This window comes from Camellia sinensis, chromosome 2 (assembly GCF_055761805.1).
Source record: "Camellia sinensis isolate YWXY chromosome 2, ASM5576180v1, whole genome shotgun sequence".
In the NCBI taxonomy this organism is placed as follows: Eukaryota; Viridiplantae; Streptophyta; class Magnoliopsida; order Ericales; family Theaceae; genus Camellia; species Camellia sinensis.
The window spans coordinates 156840909-156860970 of NC_138962.1; the positions used below are offsets into that span (position 1 = coordinate 156840909).

General features: G+C 37.8%; 2 protein-coding genes across 3 annotated transcripts; both read left to right on the plus strand.

The window, feature by feature from the left end:
• Nucleotides 1–937: 937 nt before the first annotated feature.
• LOC145819186 (uncharacterized) lies at nucleotides 938–1476 on the plus strand. The gene is made up of 2 exons (XM_082913140.1): nucleotides 938–1060; nucleotides 1147–1476. Exons 1-2 carry the CDS (start codon nucleotides 938–940, stop codon nucleotides 1474–1476), a joined length of 453 nt encoding a protein of 150 aa, XP_082769266.1.
• A 9918-nt stretch (nucleotides 1477–11394) lies between these two features.
• Nucleotides 11395–19576, plus strand: TOPII (topoisomerase II). 2 transcript variants are annotated; one of them, XM_082915955.1, is made up of 19 exons: nucleotides 11395–12222; nucleotides 13227–13519; nucleotides 13602–13668; nucleotides 13778–14048; nucleotides 14174–14373; nucleotides 14453–14662; nucleotides 14795–14908; nucleotides 14998–15108; nucleotides 15319–15483; nucleotides 15576–15917; nucleotides 16027–16160; nucleotides 16243–16600; nucleotides 16707–16893; nucleotides 16983–17032; nucleotides 17131–17559; nucleotides 17640–17829; nucleotides 17936–18000; nucleotides 18084–18198; nucleotides 18798–19576. In XM_082915955.1, the coding sequence occupies exons 1-19, from the start codon at nucleotides 11659–11661 to the stop codon at nucleotides 19403–19405; spliced, it is 4473 nt and encodes a 1490-aa protein (XP_082772081.1). In that variant the 5' UTR covers nucleotides 11395–11658; the 3' UTR covers nucleotides 19406–19576. The 2 variants fall into 2 exon arrangements, with proteins under 2 accessions (XP_082772081.1, XP_082772080.1); XM_082915954.1 differs by having other exon boundaries at nucleotides 17936–17999; nucleotides 18080–18198.
• The last annotated feature ends 486 nt before the right edge of the window (nucleotides 19577–20062 follow it).

Here is a 20062-nt window from a genome sequence, read left to right on the forward strand (position 1 = left end):
ATCAATGTCCTCACTGCATTCCCTCTCAGATCTGTCTTCGACCGAGCTGATTTCTTGAGCCGAACAACAAAATAGGTAGTTGAGCTTGGTGAGTTTGACATACGGTATCAACCTAGAATAGCAATAAAGGCCTAGGTCTTGGCAGATTTTGTCACCGAATTCACCTTCACCCAGAGCATCGAACATCAGAACTCCAACTCGGTACAAGTGCCATGCACCACCGAACTGAGCAAACAGTGTGCTTCAGAAGCATGAAAACTCTTGATTGGTGACATTTGGCAGCTCTACGTTGACGGATCATTCAATAATTGAGGCTCGGGGACAGGAGTGGTACTCATATCTCCAGAAGGATTCATCTGGGAGCAGGCTCTAAAGCTTGGATGGAAGGCCTCTAACAATGAGGCAGAATATGAAGCCCTACTAGCTAGATTGCGTAGTGTCGAACACTTCAGTGTAGATCAACTCCTGGTTTTTAGTGATTCTCAGTTGGTTGTCAATCAACTCACTGGGTTCTACGAAGCAAGAGATGAAAGAATGACCATGTATGTAGACAAAGCAAAAGATTTACTTAAGAAATTCCAATCCATACGAGTGGAACGGATCGATCAGGACAGAAATAGTCATGTTGATGCCTTCACCTGCCTCGGCTCATCAGTGGACACTAAAGATGCTAGAAAAGTTTGGGTTGAGTTTGTGCCAGAACTGAGCATTGCATCTCCAGATTCGGTCCTCTACATTAACCTGGGATCGAGCTGGATGGATCCAACACTTGTTTTTCTAAGATCAGGCACTCTCCTCGAAGACAAGAAAAAAGCCAATAAAATTCGACACCGATCAGCTTGATTTTGAATTTCACCATCTGGGAAATTGTACCGACGCTCCTACTTTGGCCCTTATCTGCTATGTGTGCATCCAAATGTAGTCGCGAAAGGTCTCTATGAAATTCATGAAGGGATTTGTAGAAGCCACGTTGGTAGAAGGTCACTGGTGTACTGTGCCCTCACTCAAGGATACTGGTGGCTACAGATATAGCAAGATGCATAGCAGTACGTACAGAAGTGTGATAAGTGTCAGAGATTTGCTCCGTTAATTCATCAGCTAGCCAAAAATCTTACTCTGCTTACTAGCCCATGGCCTTTTGCTCAGTGGGACTTGGACATCGTTGGACCTTTGGCACGGGGGACTGGAAACAGACGCTTCTTCATCGCCGTAACCGACTACTTTACCAAGTGGGTGGAAGTTGAAGCACTAGCAAACATCAAAGAAGCAGACACAAAACGGTTTGTTATGGGGAATGTCGTAGTTCGTTTCGACATCCCACCAGTACTAATTGTAGACAATGGAATGCAGTTTGATGGAAAGGTTTTTAGAAAGTTCTATGCCGATCTCAAGATTGAATATCGAAATTCCTCTCAGAGTTACCCACAGAGCAATGGCAGGCAGAAGTGTCCAACAAAACTATCATTAACGGAGTGAAAAAGCAACTTGAGAGTGCAAAAAGGAAGTGGGTTGAAGAGTTGCCTCATGTGTTATGGGCTTACCGAACCACAACGCAGCGCTCAACAGGGGAAACACCTTACTCCTTGACCTATAGAATAGAGGCTGTTATTCCACTAGTAGTCGATCTCCCAACCTTTCAATCTGAATTGTTTGAGGAAGCTATTGCACAAGCTTTGCACAAGGCGGAAGGCCGAAGAGAAGTAGTACTGATTAGACTTGTCCCCTATCAGTAGCAACTTATCAAAAATTTTGATAAGAAAGTTTTCCCAAGACAATTCACACCTGGAGAGCTTGTTCTGAGGAAAATTATGGACCACAAAAGGGTGCCTGGAGAAGGGAAGCTAGGACCTAACTAGGAGGGTCCTTACAAGGTCACAGTGGTAGCTGGGAATGGAGCATACTACTTGGAAGATCTCAAGGGCAAAACCATACCTCGGCCCTGGAATGTAGCCAACCTCAAAAATATCTGTACAACTCTATGGTCAGAACATATTATTCTAATCTAAGCCTTGGGGGCACATTTCAAAATAAGAGTGATTAGCTTTGATGTTTACTAAATGGACTTAGCTTTAGTGTTTACCAAAAGATTTAGCTCTGATGATTATCAAGTGGACTCAACTTTGATGATTATCAAACGGACTTAGCTTTGGTGTTGACCAAACGGACTTAGCTTTGGTATTAATCAAACAGATTTAGCTTTGATAATTATTAAACAGATTTAGCTTTGGTTTAACCAAACGGACTTCGTCTTGGAGCAACCGAACTGAATTTAGTTTTAGTTAGCACTCAAACATGCTAAGTGGAATTGCTTGGTAGAATTATGTTTTGCAACTAAAATAGACCTTAGCCAAGTAGAATTGCTTGGTGGAAACCACGCTAATGAATTTTCAATATTCATTTTCTTTTTTGGACATTGCAAAATTTCTTAAGTATCAATACATAAATACTTCTGTATTACCCTATACAAAGCACAAGTTGGAACTGACTTGGGTAATTCTTTCAGGATCACACTCCTAGCATTAATCTCACTCAGCTCCAGGTGGGGGCAAATAATTGTTTTTCAAAACCAACCTGGACTTGAGTAAGACTCCATATTTCTATATTTTTTCCATTCAAAGTACACTTTTGCTGTCAAAGCTGAAATAGATTTCAGTAGTTCTATCCAAGATCTCCAATGTCAATCTTACTTAGCTTTAGGTGAGGTCAAACAATTGTTTTTCTTGGGCTCAACCTGGACCTAAATAATACATTCTCCTTCGATTTCAAAGCCAAGCATATCAAGTAACCAGACCGAGCATTTATTCGGCCCTGCAGTCCCAACAGTGCTCGGCCGAGGGAAAGAATATAGATAGTGCAAGCATTAGAACATGAAAGTATCAGAGTATCAGATTGCAAAGATTAACAGAAAAGGTTCTATCATTCAACCAAGGCACAGTTGGCCTCACAAAATAGCAACAAACCAAAAAAAAAATAAAAATTTGTCTTGGCAAGCATCTGGGGGCAACTCGTCAGGAAGACTGAGCTCCAGTACATCAAGAAAACGAAAAGAAAAAGAAAAATGTATAACTCAAAAGAAAAAACTTCAAATCAATGCAAAAATCACTTCAACTCTCATCAGCAGGAGGAACTTCAGGGGCACCATTCACAATTTTGTCCACGTCAACTTAGGGAGGAAATGTAGAGACAGCTCCAACTTCTTGAGAAGTAGGAGCCTCCTTAACCACGTCTCCTATAGCCTCAGTCTCCAAGTTTCCACTCCCTTCAACATTTATCACTTCACTGGCAACACCACTCTCAGGAGTCTTGGTTGTAGAGTCAATTCCTGGGGAAATCCTTGCTGGAGGAGTGATAGGGGTGACAGCAGCCTTCAGACCCAAGGACTTTGAGGGAATTGGAACGTGCTAAAACAGAGCGGACTCTTCAGGAATTTGAGCAACAACAAGGGCACTCATCTAGCCTTTGAGAAAAAGCTTGTCACGTAGCACCAATACCTCTTCTTTATAAGTGGCCCCAGCTTCGTCCTAGCCTTGTTGCCAGTGCTTGGCCTCCAAAGTTGAATGATTAGCAGCCATCACTATAATAACCGCCTCCAGTTCAGCCACCTTTCCTTCAAGTTGGGCCTGGACCCTAATACCAGTTTCCTTGGATTTTTCAACAGAGGTGAAAACCTTGTTCAGACGGAATATCTCCTTCTCAGCAGTCCTGCGTCCTTTCTTCTCAGCTTCCAAATTTGTTGTCAACCTCTTAGCATTCATGGCGGCCTCCAGTACGGCCTTTTCTAGTTCTTCAGCTCGAGTGATGGACAGATGCATCATTTGCATACACTACAACAAACAAACGGGTACTAAAGAAAAGGAAACAATACAAACAACACAAAAAGAAACGGAGTAGCACTCACAGCAGTCATCATTTGAAGGGTTCCCTTCAAGATTAGGATGTCCCAAGGTCCGTTATGATCTGCCATATCTACTGGCATCAATAGGGTCTTGGTCAAATCAAAAGCAAAGTCTCCAAAAACAACAATTGAGTCAGAAATAGAAATAGGCCTGCCCTAATGAAGCATGGGTGGCTCCCATTTCTCAAAGGACTCGTCCTCAACAAGATCTTTAGAAGTCACTCAAACTATGGCCTTACCAGTTTCCTTTTACATTTTCAGCGATTAAAACAGCAGGTTCGGTAGCAGCGGTAGAAGGGCCAGAGGTCCCTATCTCCAGTTTTCCGTCCATAAGGCTCTTTAGCACAGTCTTGGCCAAGGGAGCCTCCAGAACAGAGGAAGAGCCAAAAGTCTCCATTTCCAGATCCACCAATACTCTCCTTTTTGACATTGATCCACTGCCTGTGAAACTAGGGGCGAGATCTTAACGGAGAAACTTCGGCCGCGGTACCGGTTGGTGACTAGAGGGGCAGGGGGTGTGTCAATTTCAGTATCAGAATCGAGAAGGGATGCAACAAGTTTTGCTTCTTTAGCACGGTCTTGGCCAAGGGAGCCTCCAGCACAGAGGAAGAACCAAAAGTCTCCGCCTCCAGATCCACCAACACTCTCCTTTTTAACATTGATCCACTGCTTGTGAAATTGGAGGCAGGATAAGATGTCCTCTTAATGGAGAAACTTCGACCGCGGTAGCGATTGGTGACTAGAGGGACAGGGGGTGTGTCAATTTTAGTATCAGAATCGAGAAGGGATGCAACAAGTTTTACTTTTTTCAGTATTGTGGTTCGGTATGTTGCCTGGCAATCCAACAGTTTAAAGGCAGACCTCTTTTTGTATCTCAAAACCGCTTTAATTTCCTCAGCGTTCTCGCGGTTTGGTCTATGTTAGTAACGGGAAGCCTCTGCAGAGAAAAAGGGAACAACATTAGCACAAGCATTCAAACAAATAATAGAGGTACAGAAATACTAGGGCACAAGACTCAAACCTGGGTAGCCATTCTTCTGAGACATCTGTTCCGATTGGAACTCGGTCCCAGCAGGGAACTCCCAGTTACCACCAACTTGTAAGAAATCATCATTGTGTTTGTCAGAATCAGGTAATCCGATGACAATGTGACATTCAGCCGAATGGACTCGGAGATAATAGATACTATGATCTTTATTGTGAGAAATGGTGTAATAACCCAGAATGTCCCATATGTCCAGATTGAGACCCAACCTCTTATTAAGAGCAAAAACACCACAGATGACTCGAAACAAGTTTACAGATACTTGCATAAAGGTAAGTTGAAATTGGTGCTGGAAATGGCGTACTAAGGGGTCAAGGGGAAATCGAACCCCTCCCTCAACAATGGTAGTAACAGGGAAAACAACAGTGTTTCTAGTACCCATGCACTTGGCGTCAACTTTCGCCAGCGAAAGGGTCACATCATCAGGGACACCATAATCATGGAAGAATAAGGCCATTGCCTCAAGAGTATCTACCAACGCTTGAAATTTTCCCATTATCTAGACTTAGTAGGCCAAGGACCAAACTCAACTAAGCAAGAAACAGAACCAGTCGCCGGAAACAATGGTGCGAGGGCCAAAAAAGGTGATCAGGACAGAAAAAAAAAGAAAAAAAGATAGGTTTCAAGGGAACTTACAGAGATTTGACGAAGGAACAGCGACGAACAGAGATCTTTGAGACTGGAATGAGAATGGCAGTAGTAATGGTAGCGAGAGTCTGAGCAAAGCACCGTCAGGACCAAGGTAGAAGAATGAAAGGGTTTTGGGGATTTCTGAAGTTTAGAGATAGACGAAGGGATTTGAATTGACACCCCTAGGGCATTTATTACTCTCAACCGGCTCGAAGGTACAAAATCATGCCTTTCAGTATGGAATCGACGTACTACTTCCGCACACCAGTACAGCGTTACCACGTGTCACCATGAAGGAACATATGTAGAGTACATGTGTTAGGATTGAACCGCCACCAAGGCCGAACTAGGACAGATTTGAAGCAATATGATGCTTGGGGTACTGGACAGTAGCTCCCCTAGAGGGGAACCTTAGCGCGAGCTAGGAGGCAAATGAAGAAGCAAAGTATAAATGGGTCGGACCCAAGCCTTGGGTCAGCTCAATCCACTAGATCCAAGTCCAAATGGGTTAGGTGAACATTTGGGCAAGCCAATTAAGCCCGATCAATAGTCCACCCAAAGTCCTCAAGCACTTGGGCCCAACTCGCAGTGGAAAGGCTAGTCCAGTCGCGATACTGGCTAGGCCGAGCTACAGGACTTAGTTTACGGACCGAACTGAACCCATCATTAGAAACCAAAGTGGGCCAAGCCCACACAAAAATATGTAATTGGGCCAGCCCCTCTCTGTAAACAGCCTAGCGGAAGGCCGAGCCGAGGAACAACGGCACCGAGCTGAGGGAACCTCATAGAAAAACGTGGGAGCTGTGAGTACAAGCATGTACAGGCAGCCACCTCAACTGGTTCTCTTCCCCTAGAATCACGAAAGTTGTTGAGTAAGGGAATGTGATCTGTTATAAGTATGGAGACAATGAGAATATGCATCCATAGTCAACTACCTGGTGGTCCCCTGCCTTGAGCAATGCTAAAGAGAGCCCAGTTGTACCATAGCTTTATGAAACCATCTTGGGCAACAAGTAAGGTGTTCTATATAAACTTCACTCACTTCACATTGAGGGTAACCAAGTTGAGCCAAACTATACTCACTTGAACACAACTCTTTACATTTAGAAAGTACACTTTGTGCCTGTTTGGTGCAGCTTAAAAGCTATTTATTTCAGCTTTTAGCTTAATTTAAGCTATTTTGATGTGTTTAGTTTAGCTTATTGCTTATAGCTTGTAGCTTTTTGGAAGTCAGAAATCAGCTTATTCTTTGAGTTGGCAGGAGATGCTTAATTTATAAGTCAAAAATCAGCTTATGTTCATAGTTATAAGCTATAAGCTGTTTAGGCATAAGCTATAAGCACTTTTCCACAGCTCTACCAAACAGGGCCTTTATCTTTTCCGATCACTTACTCGCACACTGGAGGGGTTATCTGGCCAACTCCGGCTGGGCAGTTCTAACGGTGCTCATTATTGCAGGATCTCAGTTCCTAGATAGTCCAATCAGGTGCGGAGCTCTGGTCCACAATCATTTAGTGTGGAATTCGGTAGGCACAATTTGTAAATATTTTGTTTGACCAGCACTAACATGTAATTTCTCCTAAATATTTTTATATACTAACGCAACACATATTCAACCTTGTTTTTGGCCTTGGAATTATTTCAAAACTTAAAAATAAAAATTTAATAACTTTGATTAGATCTTTATCTTTCCTTTTTTTTTTTTTGGATAAAATTTATATTTTTGGAATGTTCTTGTCAAGATCTTTCAATCTAGCACCAATGACAAATATGAAATTCTGAAGGGAAAAAAGAAAAAAAGATGAAGTTTCATCGTGTATGTTGTTATCAAACAGGAAAATCTCACTCTATTAAAAAAGTAAACATAGTGAAATTTCGCTATTTTTAAGATTGGAAATTTTAGTTGAGTGCTAAAAATTGTAAAATCAAGTGCTAATTGCAAAACTTGGATACCTAAATTATTTTCAATGTGAGAGTGAAATTTCACTACCTTGAAACAATGAGATTTTCAATTGAGGGCTAAAATTTCACAACTAACAATTTTAATACAGTTATTAAAAATTCTTCGAAGTAGAATTTTTTTTTTTTTTTGGGTTTGAAAATAGAGAAATTTCTTGGTTCTTCAGTTCAATTATAAAAGAACTTTCTTTTCCAGCAATTACTAGGGAAGACATTCTAATTCTAACCAAATGAAGAAATTGAGAAGTTTGTAACTTTATTTATTTGTTTTTTTGACAAGAACATAATTATATTCAAAATTGCAAATATAATGTTGTTGAAAACTGTAATATCTCTCACTATAAATTGCTTTAAAACAAGCATAAAAGGTCTAGCTAACAAGGATACTCGGGTAAAACAAAGCAAAAGGACTTGTGTTTTTCTTTAGATAAGAATGCCACAGGCCTGTATATTTTCTAACCATGGCAATTCTAACTTGTAATTTAAATGGCATAGTAGATTTTAATACTCGGGCAATAAACAGTGAAAAATCTGAATCGAAAATTTTCTAGAATCCTATAAGCTTGTGTAATATGTTATAGAGTTTAGTGCTAGTCCCATTCTCTAATGCAAATTCGCCAACAACACTACATAAAATAAACATGACACCCAAATAAGGTGCTTGGTCTTATAATCACTGTTGGCCTTCAATTTTTCTAAGGGGAATAACAATTCAGTGTGGATTTGAAAAAAATTCCAAATCAATAACAAAGTTAATAAATTTTAATAATTGAAGTATTAAAATTTTTCATGAACCTGTAATTAATTTTAAAAGGTGTCACTGAGGTGTAATTTCTCCATTTTTCTATGCCCCACATGCCACAAGTTTTGGGTTTTGAACATAAACGTTAATCCAAAAAGAAGAGAAAGTGTTGAACGTAAACGTAAACCTCTAAACGAAAAGAAAATAAAGTGTTAAACATAAATGTAAACTTCTAAACGATAATCCAAGGTGTTTGATAACTTGATAAAAGTTTGCGGGTTAAGATTTTAGGTCTCAAGTTCGGAATTCTTTGGGCTAATTTTTTTGGGCGTAATACAGTTGATTAGGAGGTTAGCCTCAAGTTGCTGCTAACACAACACTTGGTGTGGGCTCAATGCACCATCGCTGCGCAAGTCCTGATTTAAGTGGAGTTTATCTTGGGAGGTCGGGGCAAGTTCCCAAGTTATAGTCTTCTTACTCGGAATGGACAACATGACATTTTGGTGATTGATTTAAGCGGAGCTTGTCTTGGGAGGTCGGGATAAGTTTCCAAGTTATACTCTTCTTTCTCGAAACAGACAATAGGAAGTTATAATCTCCTTATTCGGAACGGACAACAAAATATCTTGATGATCTCTGCAAGGAGCGCTGCTCTAGACCTGCGAGAGAGTAGGAAGATTTTCCTGTAATAATAATAATAATAATAATAAAACCCTCTAAACAAAACTTAGTTTTGTTTGGACATTAATTCCCTATATTTTAACTAAAGCTATATTTTCATAGTGGCATAGAATCAGTTAAGTATGATCAGTTAATGATAATTCTGGATTCGCCTTTTACATATTTTTCAATATTAACAATAATTCAAATGACTATTTTTCAATATTAACAATAATTCAAATGACAAATTTTAACATACTGTTTGGAAATTGACTAAAAGTTTTTTTAATTTTTTTACGAAAAGAATTGTAAAAAAATAAAAAGAATAGAAAAATAGAGGAGGAATACTAGGTGCATAATGGATATTATACATAGTGTCATTTTGGGAACATAATAAAAAGTCACATTTTTGGACAGTGGTTGTCAAAAACGCAACAAAATTCCTTTGGGAAGTGCCAAAAATGCAGCCCTAAAATTACAAATTAGGGCCTATGAAAAAAAAATAAAAAATAAATCTCTTATGTTGGGTAAAGGTATTTTGGTCATTTTAATTTGATTTGACACTATAAATAAATATTAAACTAAAAAGCAAAAAGTTAACTTTTTATCAACTTCCCAAATCACTTTCAAAAAAGTTAAAAAACTTAATAAAAAATCAAAAATCAACTTTTTACCAACTTCTCAAAACAACCCATAGAATGTATTGTGCACTTAGCATTCTGTGTATAATATCCAATAGGCACTTAGCATTTCTCAAAACAGAGAGAATGATGCGGAGAAAAACCAAAAAAAAAAAAGTCCTGTGTGTATAATATCCAATAAGTTCCATTTATTTTTATCATATTATTTCTATATTTTTTTTATTAGTCTTTTTATAATAAATAAAAAAAACTAAAAAATAAGACATATTTGGATTTATTTCTATCATATTATTTCTATATTTTTTTATTAATCTTTTTGTAATAAAATAAATAAAAAAAACTAAAAAATAAGACATATCTAAAAGAATAATGCTTGGGACCCCCTTTGCCACGTGGCAGGGGTGATTGGTGGAGCAGGAAAAAAAAGAAAAAGAAAAAGAAAAGGTAACCAATGAGAGAGAGAGCGGGTCAAATGAGGTGGGGGAAAAAGGGGGATGAATCATTACTCTATCTAAAAAGGGACTTTTTAACTCATGTGGTTCGTCCGAAATCTTGAGATATTTTAGTTGTGAATTAATTTTTTAGTTTTTTAATTATTTTAACTTGAGGTTAAAAATTCTTGTTTGGAATAGATTTTTTTGATTCTTTTCACTTTTGTTAGAAAAAAAAATAAAATGATTATAATTTAAATGTGATATTTTGGCCTTTTTTGGAAAGTGAATTAAAAGTCACTTCTTAACTTTTAACCCATTTTGAGTCACATCATCTCTCATATTTTGTTCATATTTTTTCAAAAACAAAATTAGAATGCTAGTTTCTAACCATCTTCTTAAAATATCTAGTTTCTAACCATTTTCTTAAAATATCTGTTTATCTTCTTAATTTTTTAAACTTATTTTACCTTTTTATGATTAAAAAAAAAAAAACCTCCCTAACTTTTTATGCCAAACAATGGTGGGCTCGTTTGGTTTGATTTTCTGAAAAAAATTTGGGAAATTTTCTCTACAAATAAGTTTTCAAAAATAACCAAACCAAACAAATTTTCCCAAAAAAATTTCCCAAAACTTGTAAACCAAACAAGTTTTCCAAACAAATCTCTCTCTCACACACATCAAATCAATCACTTTTTCCAAAACTCTATCTCAAAATAATTTTCCAAAACATCTTTTAAAAAAAACCAAACCAAACATGTTTTCGTACTTTTTATCTCTAAAACACATCTCTCAAACACAAACCAAACATACCCGGTGAGTTTATACCCGAATTTTCATAATTCAAATATTTCAAAATTACATCATTTTAATACTCCCTCCGTCCCAAAATAATAGTCCCTTTTGGGGAATCCAACTTTTTTTGGTAGTACAATTATTGTACTTTAAAAAAGTTGATTTTCCAAAATTATCCTTTGATAGTACATTTTTTGGGGAATATCAATGTCATAATTGTACTTTTTATATTATTTATGAATTTAAAAGAAGGGCAAAATAGAAAATTTATATTATTTTTGTACTTGATTTTTTAAGAGGGACTTTAGGGCATGTTTGATTGGAAGGATTAAAGCATGGGATTAGGATTATTAATCCGTGGGTCCAATCATCCTATGTTTGTTTTGACATTTTGGTTTAGGACTATTAATCCAATGGATAATTAATCTAACAAATTTGTAGGATTATTAGTAATGGGGTAGGGGTGGGATAGTTAATACCACACTAATTTGATAGGATTATTAATACCTCACTATTAGTATTGTGAATCAAACATGACCTTAGGATAATAAAAAATGGAATAAGGGACTAATATTATGGGACGGAGGGAGTATCATTTTGACACATTTGACTCGCATGCGCACTTTCTCTTTTCCAATGCTTTTGACGCCAATGAACGGACCACCGCGGTTCGATCCCAAAGCACCATTCTGTCCGTTCATTTGAAATCCCGCTCAACTCAAATTTCAAATTCAAATCAATCGCCCGTTTGCCCCAGATCAATTTAACCCCGTCTCTCTCCTCATTTCACCCCGCTCGCTCTCTCTCTCACTCACTGTAGATTCCAAGACACCATCTCTGTGTCTCTCTTTCAAACCACCATGGCCAAAGACAAAAAACTACCCTTACAGAGCAGCAACAACGCCAATGTCGCCGCCACAGCAACATCGGCCAAAACCATCGAAGAAACCTACCAAAAGAAAACCCAGCTCGAGCACATTCTTCTCCGTCCCGACACCTACGTCGGCTCCATCGAAAAGCACACCCAAACCCTCTGGGTCTACGAAAACAACGAAATGGTCCACAGATCTATCTCCTATGTCCCGGGCCTTTACAAGATTTTCGACGAAATCCTCGTAAATGCTGCTGATAACAAGCAGAGAGACCCATCCATGGACTCCGTCAAGGTGACGATCGATGTGGAACAGAACTGTATTAGTGTTTACAACAATGGGGATGGTGTTCCCGTGGAGATTCATCAGGAGGAAGGGGTTTATGTGCCCGAGATGATCTTCGGGCACCTCCTGACGAGTAGTAATTACGACGATTCGATGAAGAAGACGACCGGTGGGAGGAACGGGTACGGAGCGAAGCTTACGAATATATTTTCGACGGAGTTTGTGATCGAGACTGCGGATGGGAAGAGGCAGAAGAAGTACAAACAGGTATATACAGATTTGTGATTTTTTTTTTTTTTTGTAATTTTAATGGCCATTCTTGGTTATGAAATCTTGATTTCTGAGTATTGATTTAGGGTTTTGAGTGTTTTTGTGTAATGGATAGATATGCTGTTTTAGATTTTTTAATGTGGCCCTTGATTGCTTGTTGAATTTGAGAAAGGTTATTTATAGATCTAGGGTTTTGGTAACTTCAGGATTTAGGGTTTTATTTTCGAATTTTAATTCTTAAATCTTTGTCTGCGACTGATGATTATTGATTAGAGTTACTTCAGATTTTGCTTCGTTGGATCTTGGGGTTTTCCTGATACTGTGAGGAATGCTTTGCAATTATTGATGTTTGGATGTTTATCTATACAATGCAGACATTTCTTTACTTTAGGGGTCAATGAAGATATCTAGTTCTATTTTATTTTATTTTTTTAAATTTCTGGTTATTGATTATCCGATCCAATTCAATAGAAATAAACTAGAGACTTGAACTACAGAGCACTTGGATTTTTTATTTTGAAGTTTTTCTTGTGGACTTTATCATGCCAATTGTTCTATGATTCATTCACAGTTGGTTTGAAATTATTGATGTTGTCTGTGTGTTGTTCTAATGGTTCTGAAACTGAGGTTTCTTGTTTACATCATAACCATCATAGTAGGAATAATTACATAAGCTTCATTTGTGTTGAATTATGTTGGGTTCCTTTGACAAAACATAGCAAAGGCAGAACATCATCAAATATTGAACTTATTACTTGCTATCTGGTTTCCAACTTTGTAAAAGCTGTAAAAGCCTTCTAGGCCAATTGGGGTTTCTTCCAAATTTAAGTCATACCATGCATGTTTCACCTGCCTGCTAATATGTAAATTCTGATTTGAATCTTTTTTATAAAAAATCGTTGGCAGCATATTCTGTTGTTTGTACATATAGTTTTCCTAACAAAGCCTTATCATGATTCATGTGCTTTGCTAACTGGCAAGTTCCTTCCACTCCTATGAAGGTTTTCTCCAACAATATGGGAAAGAAATCTGAGCCCGTCATAACAAAATGCAAGGAGAGCGAAAACTGGACAAAAGTTACATTTAAGCCTGACTTGGCAAAATTCAATATGACTCATCTTGAAGATGATGTTGTTGCCCTGATGAAAAAGCGGGTGATTGACTTAGCGGGATGCCTTGGAAAGACTGTGAAGGTTGAGCTTAATGGGCAACGTATTCCAGTAAAGTCTTTCCTCGACTATGTTAATCTCTACCTTCAATCTGCCTCCAAAGCCAGACCCGATGCCCTTCCAAGGTTTTCATTTCAATATTTATTGATTCATTTTACTTCTCATAATTTTAATCAAAATACTAATCAAATTCAACAATTTCATCAGGATTGCTGAAAAGGTTAACGATAGGTGGGAGATATGTGTCAGTCTTACTGAAGGGCAGTTTCAGCAGGTACTGATGGTGTTAGAATTGGAATGTAGTTCTATAAATAGGATGTATATAATGTACACTGCATTGATGAAACTTAATGTTTAATTTTGATGGGTTGATGACTTTCCAGGTGAGCTTTGTAAATTCAATTGCGACAATTAAGGGTGGGACTCATGTTGATTATGTTACCAACCAGATTACAAACTATGTAATGGGTATTGTTAATAAAAAGAATAAGAATGCCAATCTCAAAGCCCACGCAGTGAAGAACCATCTATGGGTTTTTGTCAATGCTCTTATTGACAACCCAGCTTTTGATTCTCAAACCAAAGAGACTTTGACAATTCGCCAAAGCAGTTTTGGGTCGAAATGTGAACTTTCACAGGAGTTCTTGAAGAAAGGTTTGTTCTATTATTTTGAAATCTGTTATTATTATTATTAATATAAATTTTAAAAAAGAAAAAAAAAGCTGTTTACTCCTTTTTTGAGCTTAATTTTGATGTTTTTGTGGTCAATTCTCCTGCAGTGTCCAAGTCTGGAATAGTGGAAAGTCTCTTGTCATGGGCAGATTTTAAGCAGAGCAAGGATCTTAAGAAAACTGATGGGACAAAGAGACAGAGGATAACTGGGATTACCAAACTAGAGGATGCTAATGATGCCGGAGGGAAGAGCTCTGATAAATGTACCTTGATTTTGACAGAAGGTGATTCGGCGAAGGCACTTGCGGTAAGTTGTCTAGCTATTTAAGTAGTTTCAGTTGAGTTTGGTTTTGTTTCAGAGTTTTAATTGATTTGAATATATACAGATGGCAGGTATTTCTGTCGTGGGTCGAAATTATTATGGTGTGTTCCCGTTGAGAGGTAAATTGCTTAATGTGAGGGAAGCAAGCCATAAACAGATCATGGAAAACGCTGAAATTCAGAGCATCAAGCAGATTCTTGGACTTCAGCATGGAAAACAGTACGACAGTGTGAAGACTTTGAGATACGGTCATTTGATGATCATGACTGATCAGGTTTAACACATTTAACTTCTTGTTTTTTTTTTTTTGGTTTTATCTATATGTTGATTCATTACTGAGTGTGGATGCATTTTAGTTTGTTTGTTGATGACTTGGTTAAAAGTTTCAATTTTTATGCATTCACAGGACCATGATGGATCACATATTAAAGGGCTGTTGATTAATTTTATTCATTCATTTTGGCCATCGTTGCTAAAAGTTCCTTCTTTCTTAGTTGAGTTCATTACACCTATTGTGAAGGTATGTACTCCCTGTCCAATCTTACTTCCATTACTGTCTAGCGGAACTGAAAGTGAAGTTTATAATAACTGGTATTTATTGTTGCGCAGGCTACTCACAGAAATGGGAAGGTTCTAGCCTTTTATTCCATGCCTGAGTATGAATCTTGGAAGGAGAGTTTGGGAGGCAATGCTAGCGGTTGGTCCATTAAATACTATAAGGTTTGTATGTTCAAGATCACAGGAGGGATAAATCTAGGGTACTTGGTGTTTTTGTTTGTGCTGTCAGTTTTGGTATTGTTTCTGCACTACTATATTTGTCTCAGTTTTGGTATTGATTCAGTGAGGAAACCTACTTTGGATTTCTGGGTGAACTGTGTCAGATTCGTAATTATTGCACTTCATCTATTATTGCACTTGTTGGCTTGACAGGGGTTGGGAACCAGCACATCAAAGGAAGGGAAGGAGTATTTTAGCAATCTTCAAATGCACAAGAAAGACTTCATGTGGGTAGATGAGCAAGATGGGGAAGCAATTGAGCTTGCCTTCAGTAAGAAGAAAATTGAAGCAAGGAAGAATTGGCTCCGACAGTTTGAGGTTGGAAGTTAAATTTCTTCTTCCATAAAATCTAAGGTGTTCTGTAATTGTTCTTTTTCTATTAACACTTTCTTTGTCTATGTGATTTGCAGCCTGGCACTTACCTTGATCAGAAGGAGAAGCTCATAAAGTACAGTGATTTTGTCAACAAAGAGCTTATATTGTTTTCTATGGCAGATCTTCAACGGTCAATTCCTTCAATGGTTGATGGCCTGAAACCAGGTCAAAGGAAGATCCTTTTCTGTTCTTTCAAGCGCAACTTTGTGAAGGAAGCAAAAGTTGCTCAATTCTCTGGTTATGTATCTGAGCATTCAGCTTACCATCATGGCGAGCAGAGTCTTGCCAGTACCATCATTGGCATGGCACAGGATTATGTGGGCAGCAATAACTTAAACCTGCTTCAACCAAACGGTCAATTTGGCACTCGTCATCAGGTGAGGAAAGAAAAACATCACTCAATCAAATTCAAACAAACATATTGGAGTTCGTTGTTTTGTTTTAAATTTGTTTCCTATGCTTACATGTATTGTTGTATCTTAAAAGGGAGGCAAAGATCATGCGAGTGCTAGGTACATATACACTCGGCTTTCTCCTATCACACGGTTCATGTTCCCCAAGGATGATGATATACTTCTTGATTACTTGAATGAAGATGGGCAATCTATTGAACCTGTTTGGTAAGTTTTTTTTATCAGTGGCAAATAAACATATTATGATGAAGGTTTTGCAGATGTCTAAATTATTTTGTTTTTCGTTCAGGTACATGCCTGTCATACCATTGGTTCTTGTCAATGGAAGTGAAGGAATTGGGACAGGATGGAGCTCCTACATTCCAAATTATAATCCAAGGGATATTGTTGCTAATGTGAGGCGTTTGTTGAATGGTGAGCAAATGGAGCCGATGGATCCATGGTACAAAGGGTTCAGAGGAACCATTGAGAAAACAGCAACCAAAGAAGCTGGGATTAGCTACACTGTTTGTGGAATTATGGAGGAAATCAATGAAACTACACTAAGGATTACAGAGCTGCCTATACGACGATGGACTCAAGATTATAAAGAATTTCTTGAATCAATTATGACAGGAAATGACAAAATCAAGGACCCATTTATCAAGGTATAATTAAGTTTGATTTCTTGAACTGATTTCTTAGTATATTATTAAGTTGTAGCACTAGTATGTGAGGTGTTTGGAGTCTCACGGTAGATTTTAATGGTTGCAGGATTACAGAGAGCACAACGATGACACTACCGTACACTTTGAAGTCATTATGTCCGAGGAGAACTTGATCATGGCAAAGCAAGAGGGCTTGCTAAAGAAATTTAAACTCACCACAACTATCAGCACGAGCAACATGCATCTGTTCGACCCAAAAGGCGTGATTAAGAAATATGATACCCCTGAACAGAGTATGATTGTACTATACACCTGTTCAGATTAACCTCTATTCATGCATCAAATTTTCAGGCTATTTACAATTTAATTCTTTGATTTGCAGTTCTTGAAGAATTCTTCCACGTAAGACTTGAATTCTATGAGAAGAGAAAGGCAAGTTGGTTCATAAAAAGTTATACATTGAATTTATTTCTTACTACTTAGCAAGACATGGCTTGTTTACTAATAAATATATTAATGATCTTGTACAGAAAATTCTTCTAGATAATCTTGAAATGGAGTTGTTGAAGTTGGAGAACAAGGTTAGGTTCATACTTGGGGTTGTGAAAGGAGAGATCATTGTGAGCAACAGGAAGAGAGTCGAGCTGTTTCTTGAGCTGCGGGATAAAGGTTTTACACCTTTCCCAAAGAAAATGAAAAATGCGGATGCAACAGTTGCTGGGGTAACTGATGATGCAGAAGAGACTGAAGAGAACTCAGAGATCATTGGCACCAAAGGAGTTCGGGCTAGTGATTATGAGTACTTGCTGTCATTGGCCATTGGAACCTTGACACTTGAGAAGGTTCAGGAGCTATGTGCAGATAGGGATAAACTCAACAAAGAAGTTGATGACTTGAGGAAGGCAACACCAAGGTCTTTGTGGATTAAAGATCTTGATGCTCTTGAGAAAGAACTCAATGTATGAATGGCTTTTCTTCATTTGTTTTGATTTCTTGATCCCTTCCTTGTCTGATATATATTCATGTATTCTTGATTCAGGAATTAGAAAAGAGTGATGAGAAGGCAGAGGAGGCTAGAAAGGTGATGAAAAACAAGGTGATGGTAGAAGCTGGTCTTAAAGTATCCAGACAAGCACCCAAAAATCCACGGAAGAATAACAAGAAGGCCACCAATGCAGAAACTGTTTCTGATGCAATGGAAATATCAACCAGTTCAACAATGGAAACAGGTACAGGTTTGGAATCATTTTTTTTTCCCTCTCTCAGGTGGTGTCACTCTATATCTCGATAAACATCAGTATCTTAACTTGGATAGTCTTTCCTCTCCTTCGTCAGGTAATGTTCCTGAGGTTGTGAAACCGAAAGGCAGAGCAGGTCCAAAGAAAGCACCAGCCAGAAAGGTCTGCATCTTTCGATTATATTACAATCAGACCCCATTATGTTTTTGAGTAAATTCTCTGAAGTGTTACTATTTACTCGGCAGGAAAAGGCATCTGTGAGCCTTAAAGATGAAGACGAAGATGAAGATGATGAAGTACTTGAGCTAAAAGAACGACTTGCTGCTTACAACCTTGAATCTTCTCCTGACCACTCAGAAGGTAAATTTTATCTTACTGTTTTCGTATTTATGGCCTTTCATTTTTACTTTTTTAGCAGAAATGTCCATTACAGGTTTTGGAATTGTGCTTATGTGTTAGCAATTCAAAGTTTATGAATTAATAGGTTATATTTGATAAATAGTTTTGGAAGACTGAAGTATCAGTTTGCCGGAAGAATTATGTAATTCTTGAGGGAAAAAAAAAAGAAAAAGGAAAAAGAAGATTTAAAAATTTGGGCAATTGTGTTGAATGATAAAACGGAAGACGTGTTTGCTTGTTTCTTTTTTACTTTTTATTGTATATTATTATTTTTGTTATATCTATACTATTATATAATGCTGTGTTGACATGTAACATTTTTTATTTCCGAAAATACCCACAAAAGCAGTTAGTGTGCACACCTTGATTGTAAATTTCATAGCACACACAATCTTTTCAATTGCACACATTAAAGAATCGCTCAATTGCCTTGATTGTAAATTTCATAGCGCACACAATCTTTTCAATTGCACACATTAGAGAATCTCTCAATTGTCTTGATTGTAAATTTCATAGCCTACATACGACCTTCCGTGTGCTTACCCTTGAAGTTGTTGCAGCCTTGGAAACTGAGATGCCCCAGGTACCAACCAGGAAAAAAGAACCTACTAGAAGGGCTGCTGCAAAGAAGCCTTTGTCGTCAACTCTGACAGAGATTTCTGATGATGAAGATGAGGAAGATATCAGCGATGAGGATTTTGAACTTGCAGAGGAAGTTGCACCAGAAGTGGGAAAGAAGAAAGGAGGGAGAAAGCCAGCAGCAAATGCAAAGCAGGCAGCTAAACCCCCAGCACCAACAAAGAAAAGAGTGCCGGCTAAGACAACAGGCCAGAAACTTATAACTGAAGTTTTTAAGACTGCAGAAAATATGGGGATTTCACCTGAGAAGAAAGTGAGGAAGATGAGGGCATCTCCATTTAACAAGAAAAGTGGGTCTGTTTTGGGAAATATTGGGAAGGAAGATGAGAACAGTTCGACTGGAAGTGAAGAAAACTTGGGATCTGCTTCGAATGCAGTGAATACTGAGGATTTGAGTGAAGAAGTCATGGCTCCAAAGGCTAGACCACGGAGGATGAATCGTGGGAAGGCAGTATACGTTTTGAGTGAATCTGAGGATGATGAGGTTAGTGAGGATTCTGACTTCAACGAAGACGACCTGTCAACCTAGTCTGATGGTTGAAATCTGATTGTTGAAATGAGAAATTGAAACGGGAAAAAGGAACTCAATTTCCTTTGTAATTCATTTTAACATAATATTTGAATGCTATGACGGTTTCTTAACAATTTGAAATCAAAGTTTTTACTTTGATAGATCAATATCAATCTTGATATATGTTTTTACTCATCGTCCATCGTTCAGCAACCTCAATGAGTCATGTTGCGCATTCTCAAATTTTTGGCTGAATCTAGGTATTAATATATTAAGAAGCTTGTCAATCAATCATGGATAGAAAAAATACTGCAAACAATCTGAAACTCAAAAGATAGGTTACAGAGAAGATGCTGCCTTTAGCGACAATAAACAACAAAAGAATAAATGATATAAACAGAAATGGAGGCTTTTCCCAATATAAGCCTTTTTTACATTATATTTCCAAAACTAAGCTAACTTCTGACGGAATTTCAAAACTAAGTTAAAGCGCTATTACTATTCGCGCTTTTACTGTTAGGAGGCCAAAAGTTGATGAATAGTGAAATCGCGATTTTAATTAAGAAAACGCTGTTCCAAATCGCGCTTTTAACATAAAAAAAATTTCTAAAGAAAACGCTATTTAAAATAGTGCTTTTACTGTGCATATAATAATTTTTTTTTTTTTTTTTTTTT

Coding starts and splice junctions, on each gene's coding strand:
- LOC145819186 (XM_082913140.1), top strand. CDS start 938: ATGAAATTCATGAAGGGATTTGTAGAAGCCACGTTGGTAGAAGGTCAC. Junction 1,061..1,146: donor ATAGCAGTACGTACAGAAGT/GTGATAAGTGTC, acceptor CCTTTTGCTCAG/TGGGACTTGGACATCGTTGG.
- TOPII (XM_082915954.1), top strand. CDS start 11,659: ATGGCCAAAGACAAAAAACTACCCTTACAGAGCAGCAACAACGCCAAT. Junction 12,223..13,226: donor GGCAGAAGAAGTACAAACAG/GTATATACAGAT, acceptor ACTCCTATGAAG/GTTTTCTCCAACAATATGGG. Junction 15,484..15,575: donor ATTGGCTCCGACAGTTTGAG/GTTGGAAGTTAA, acceptor TGTGATTTGCAG/CCTGGCACTTACCTTGATCA.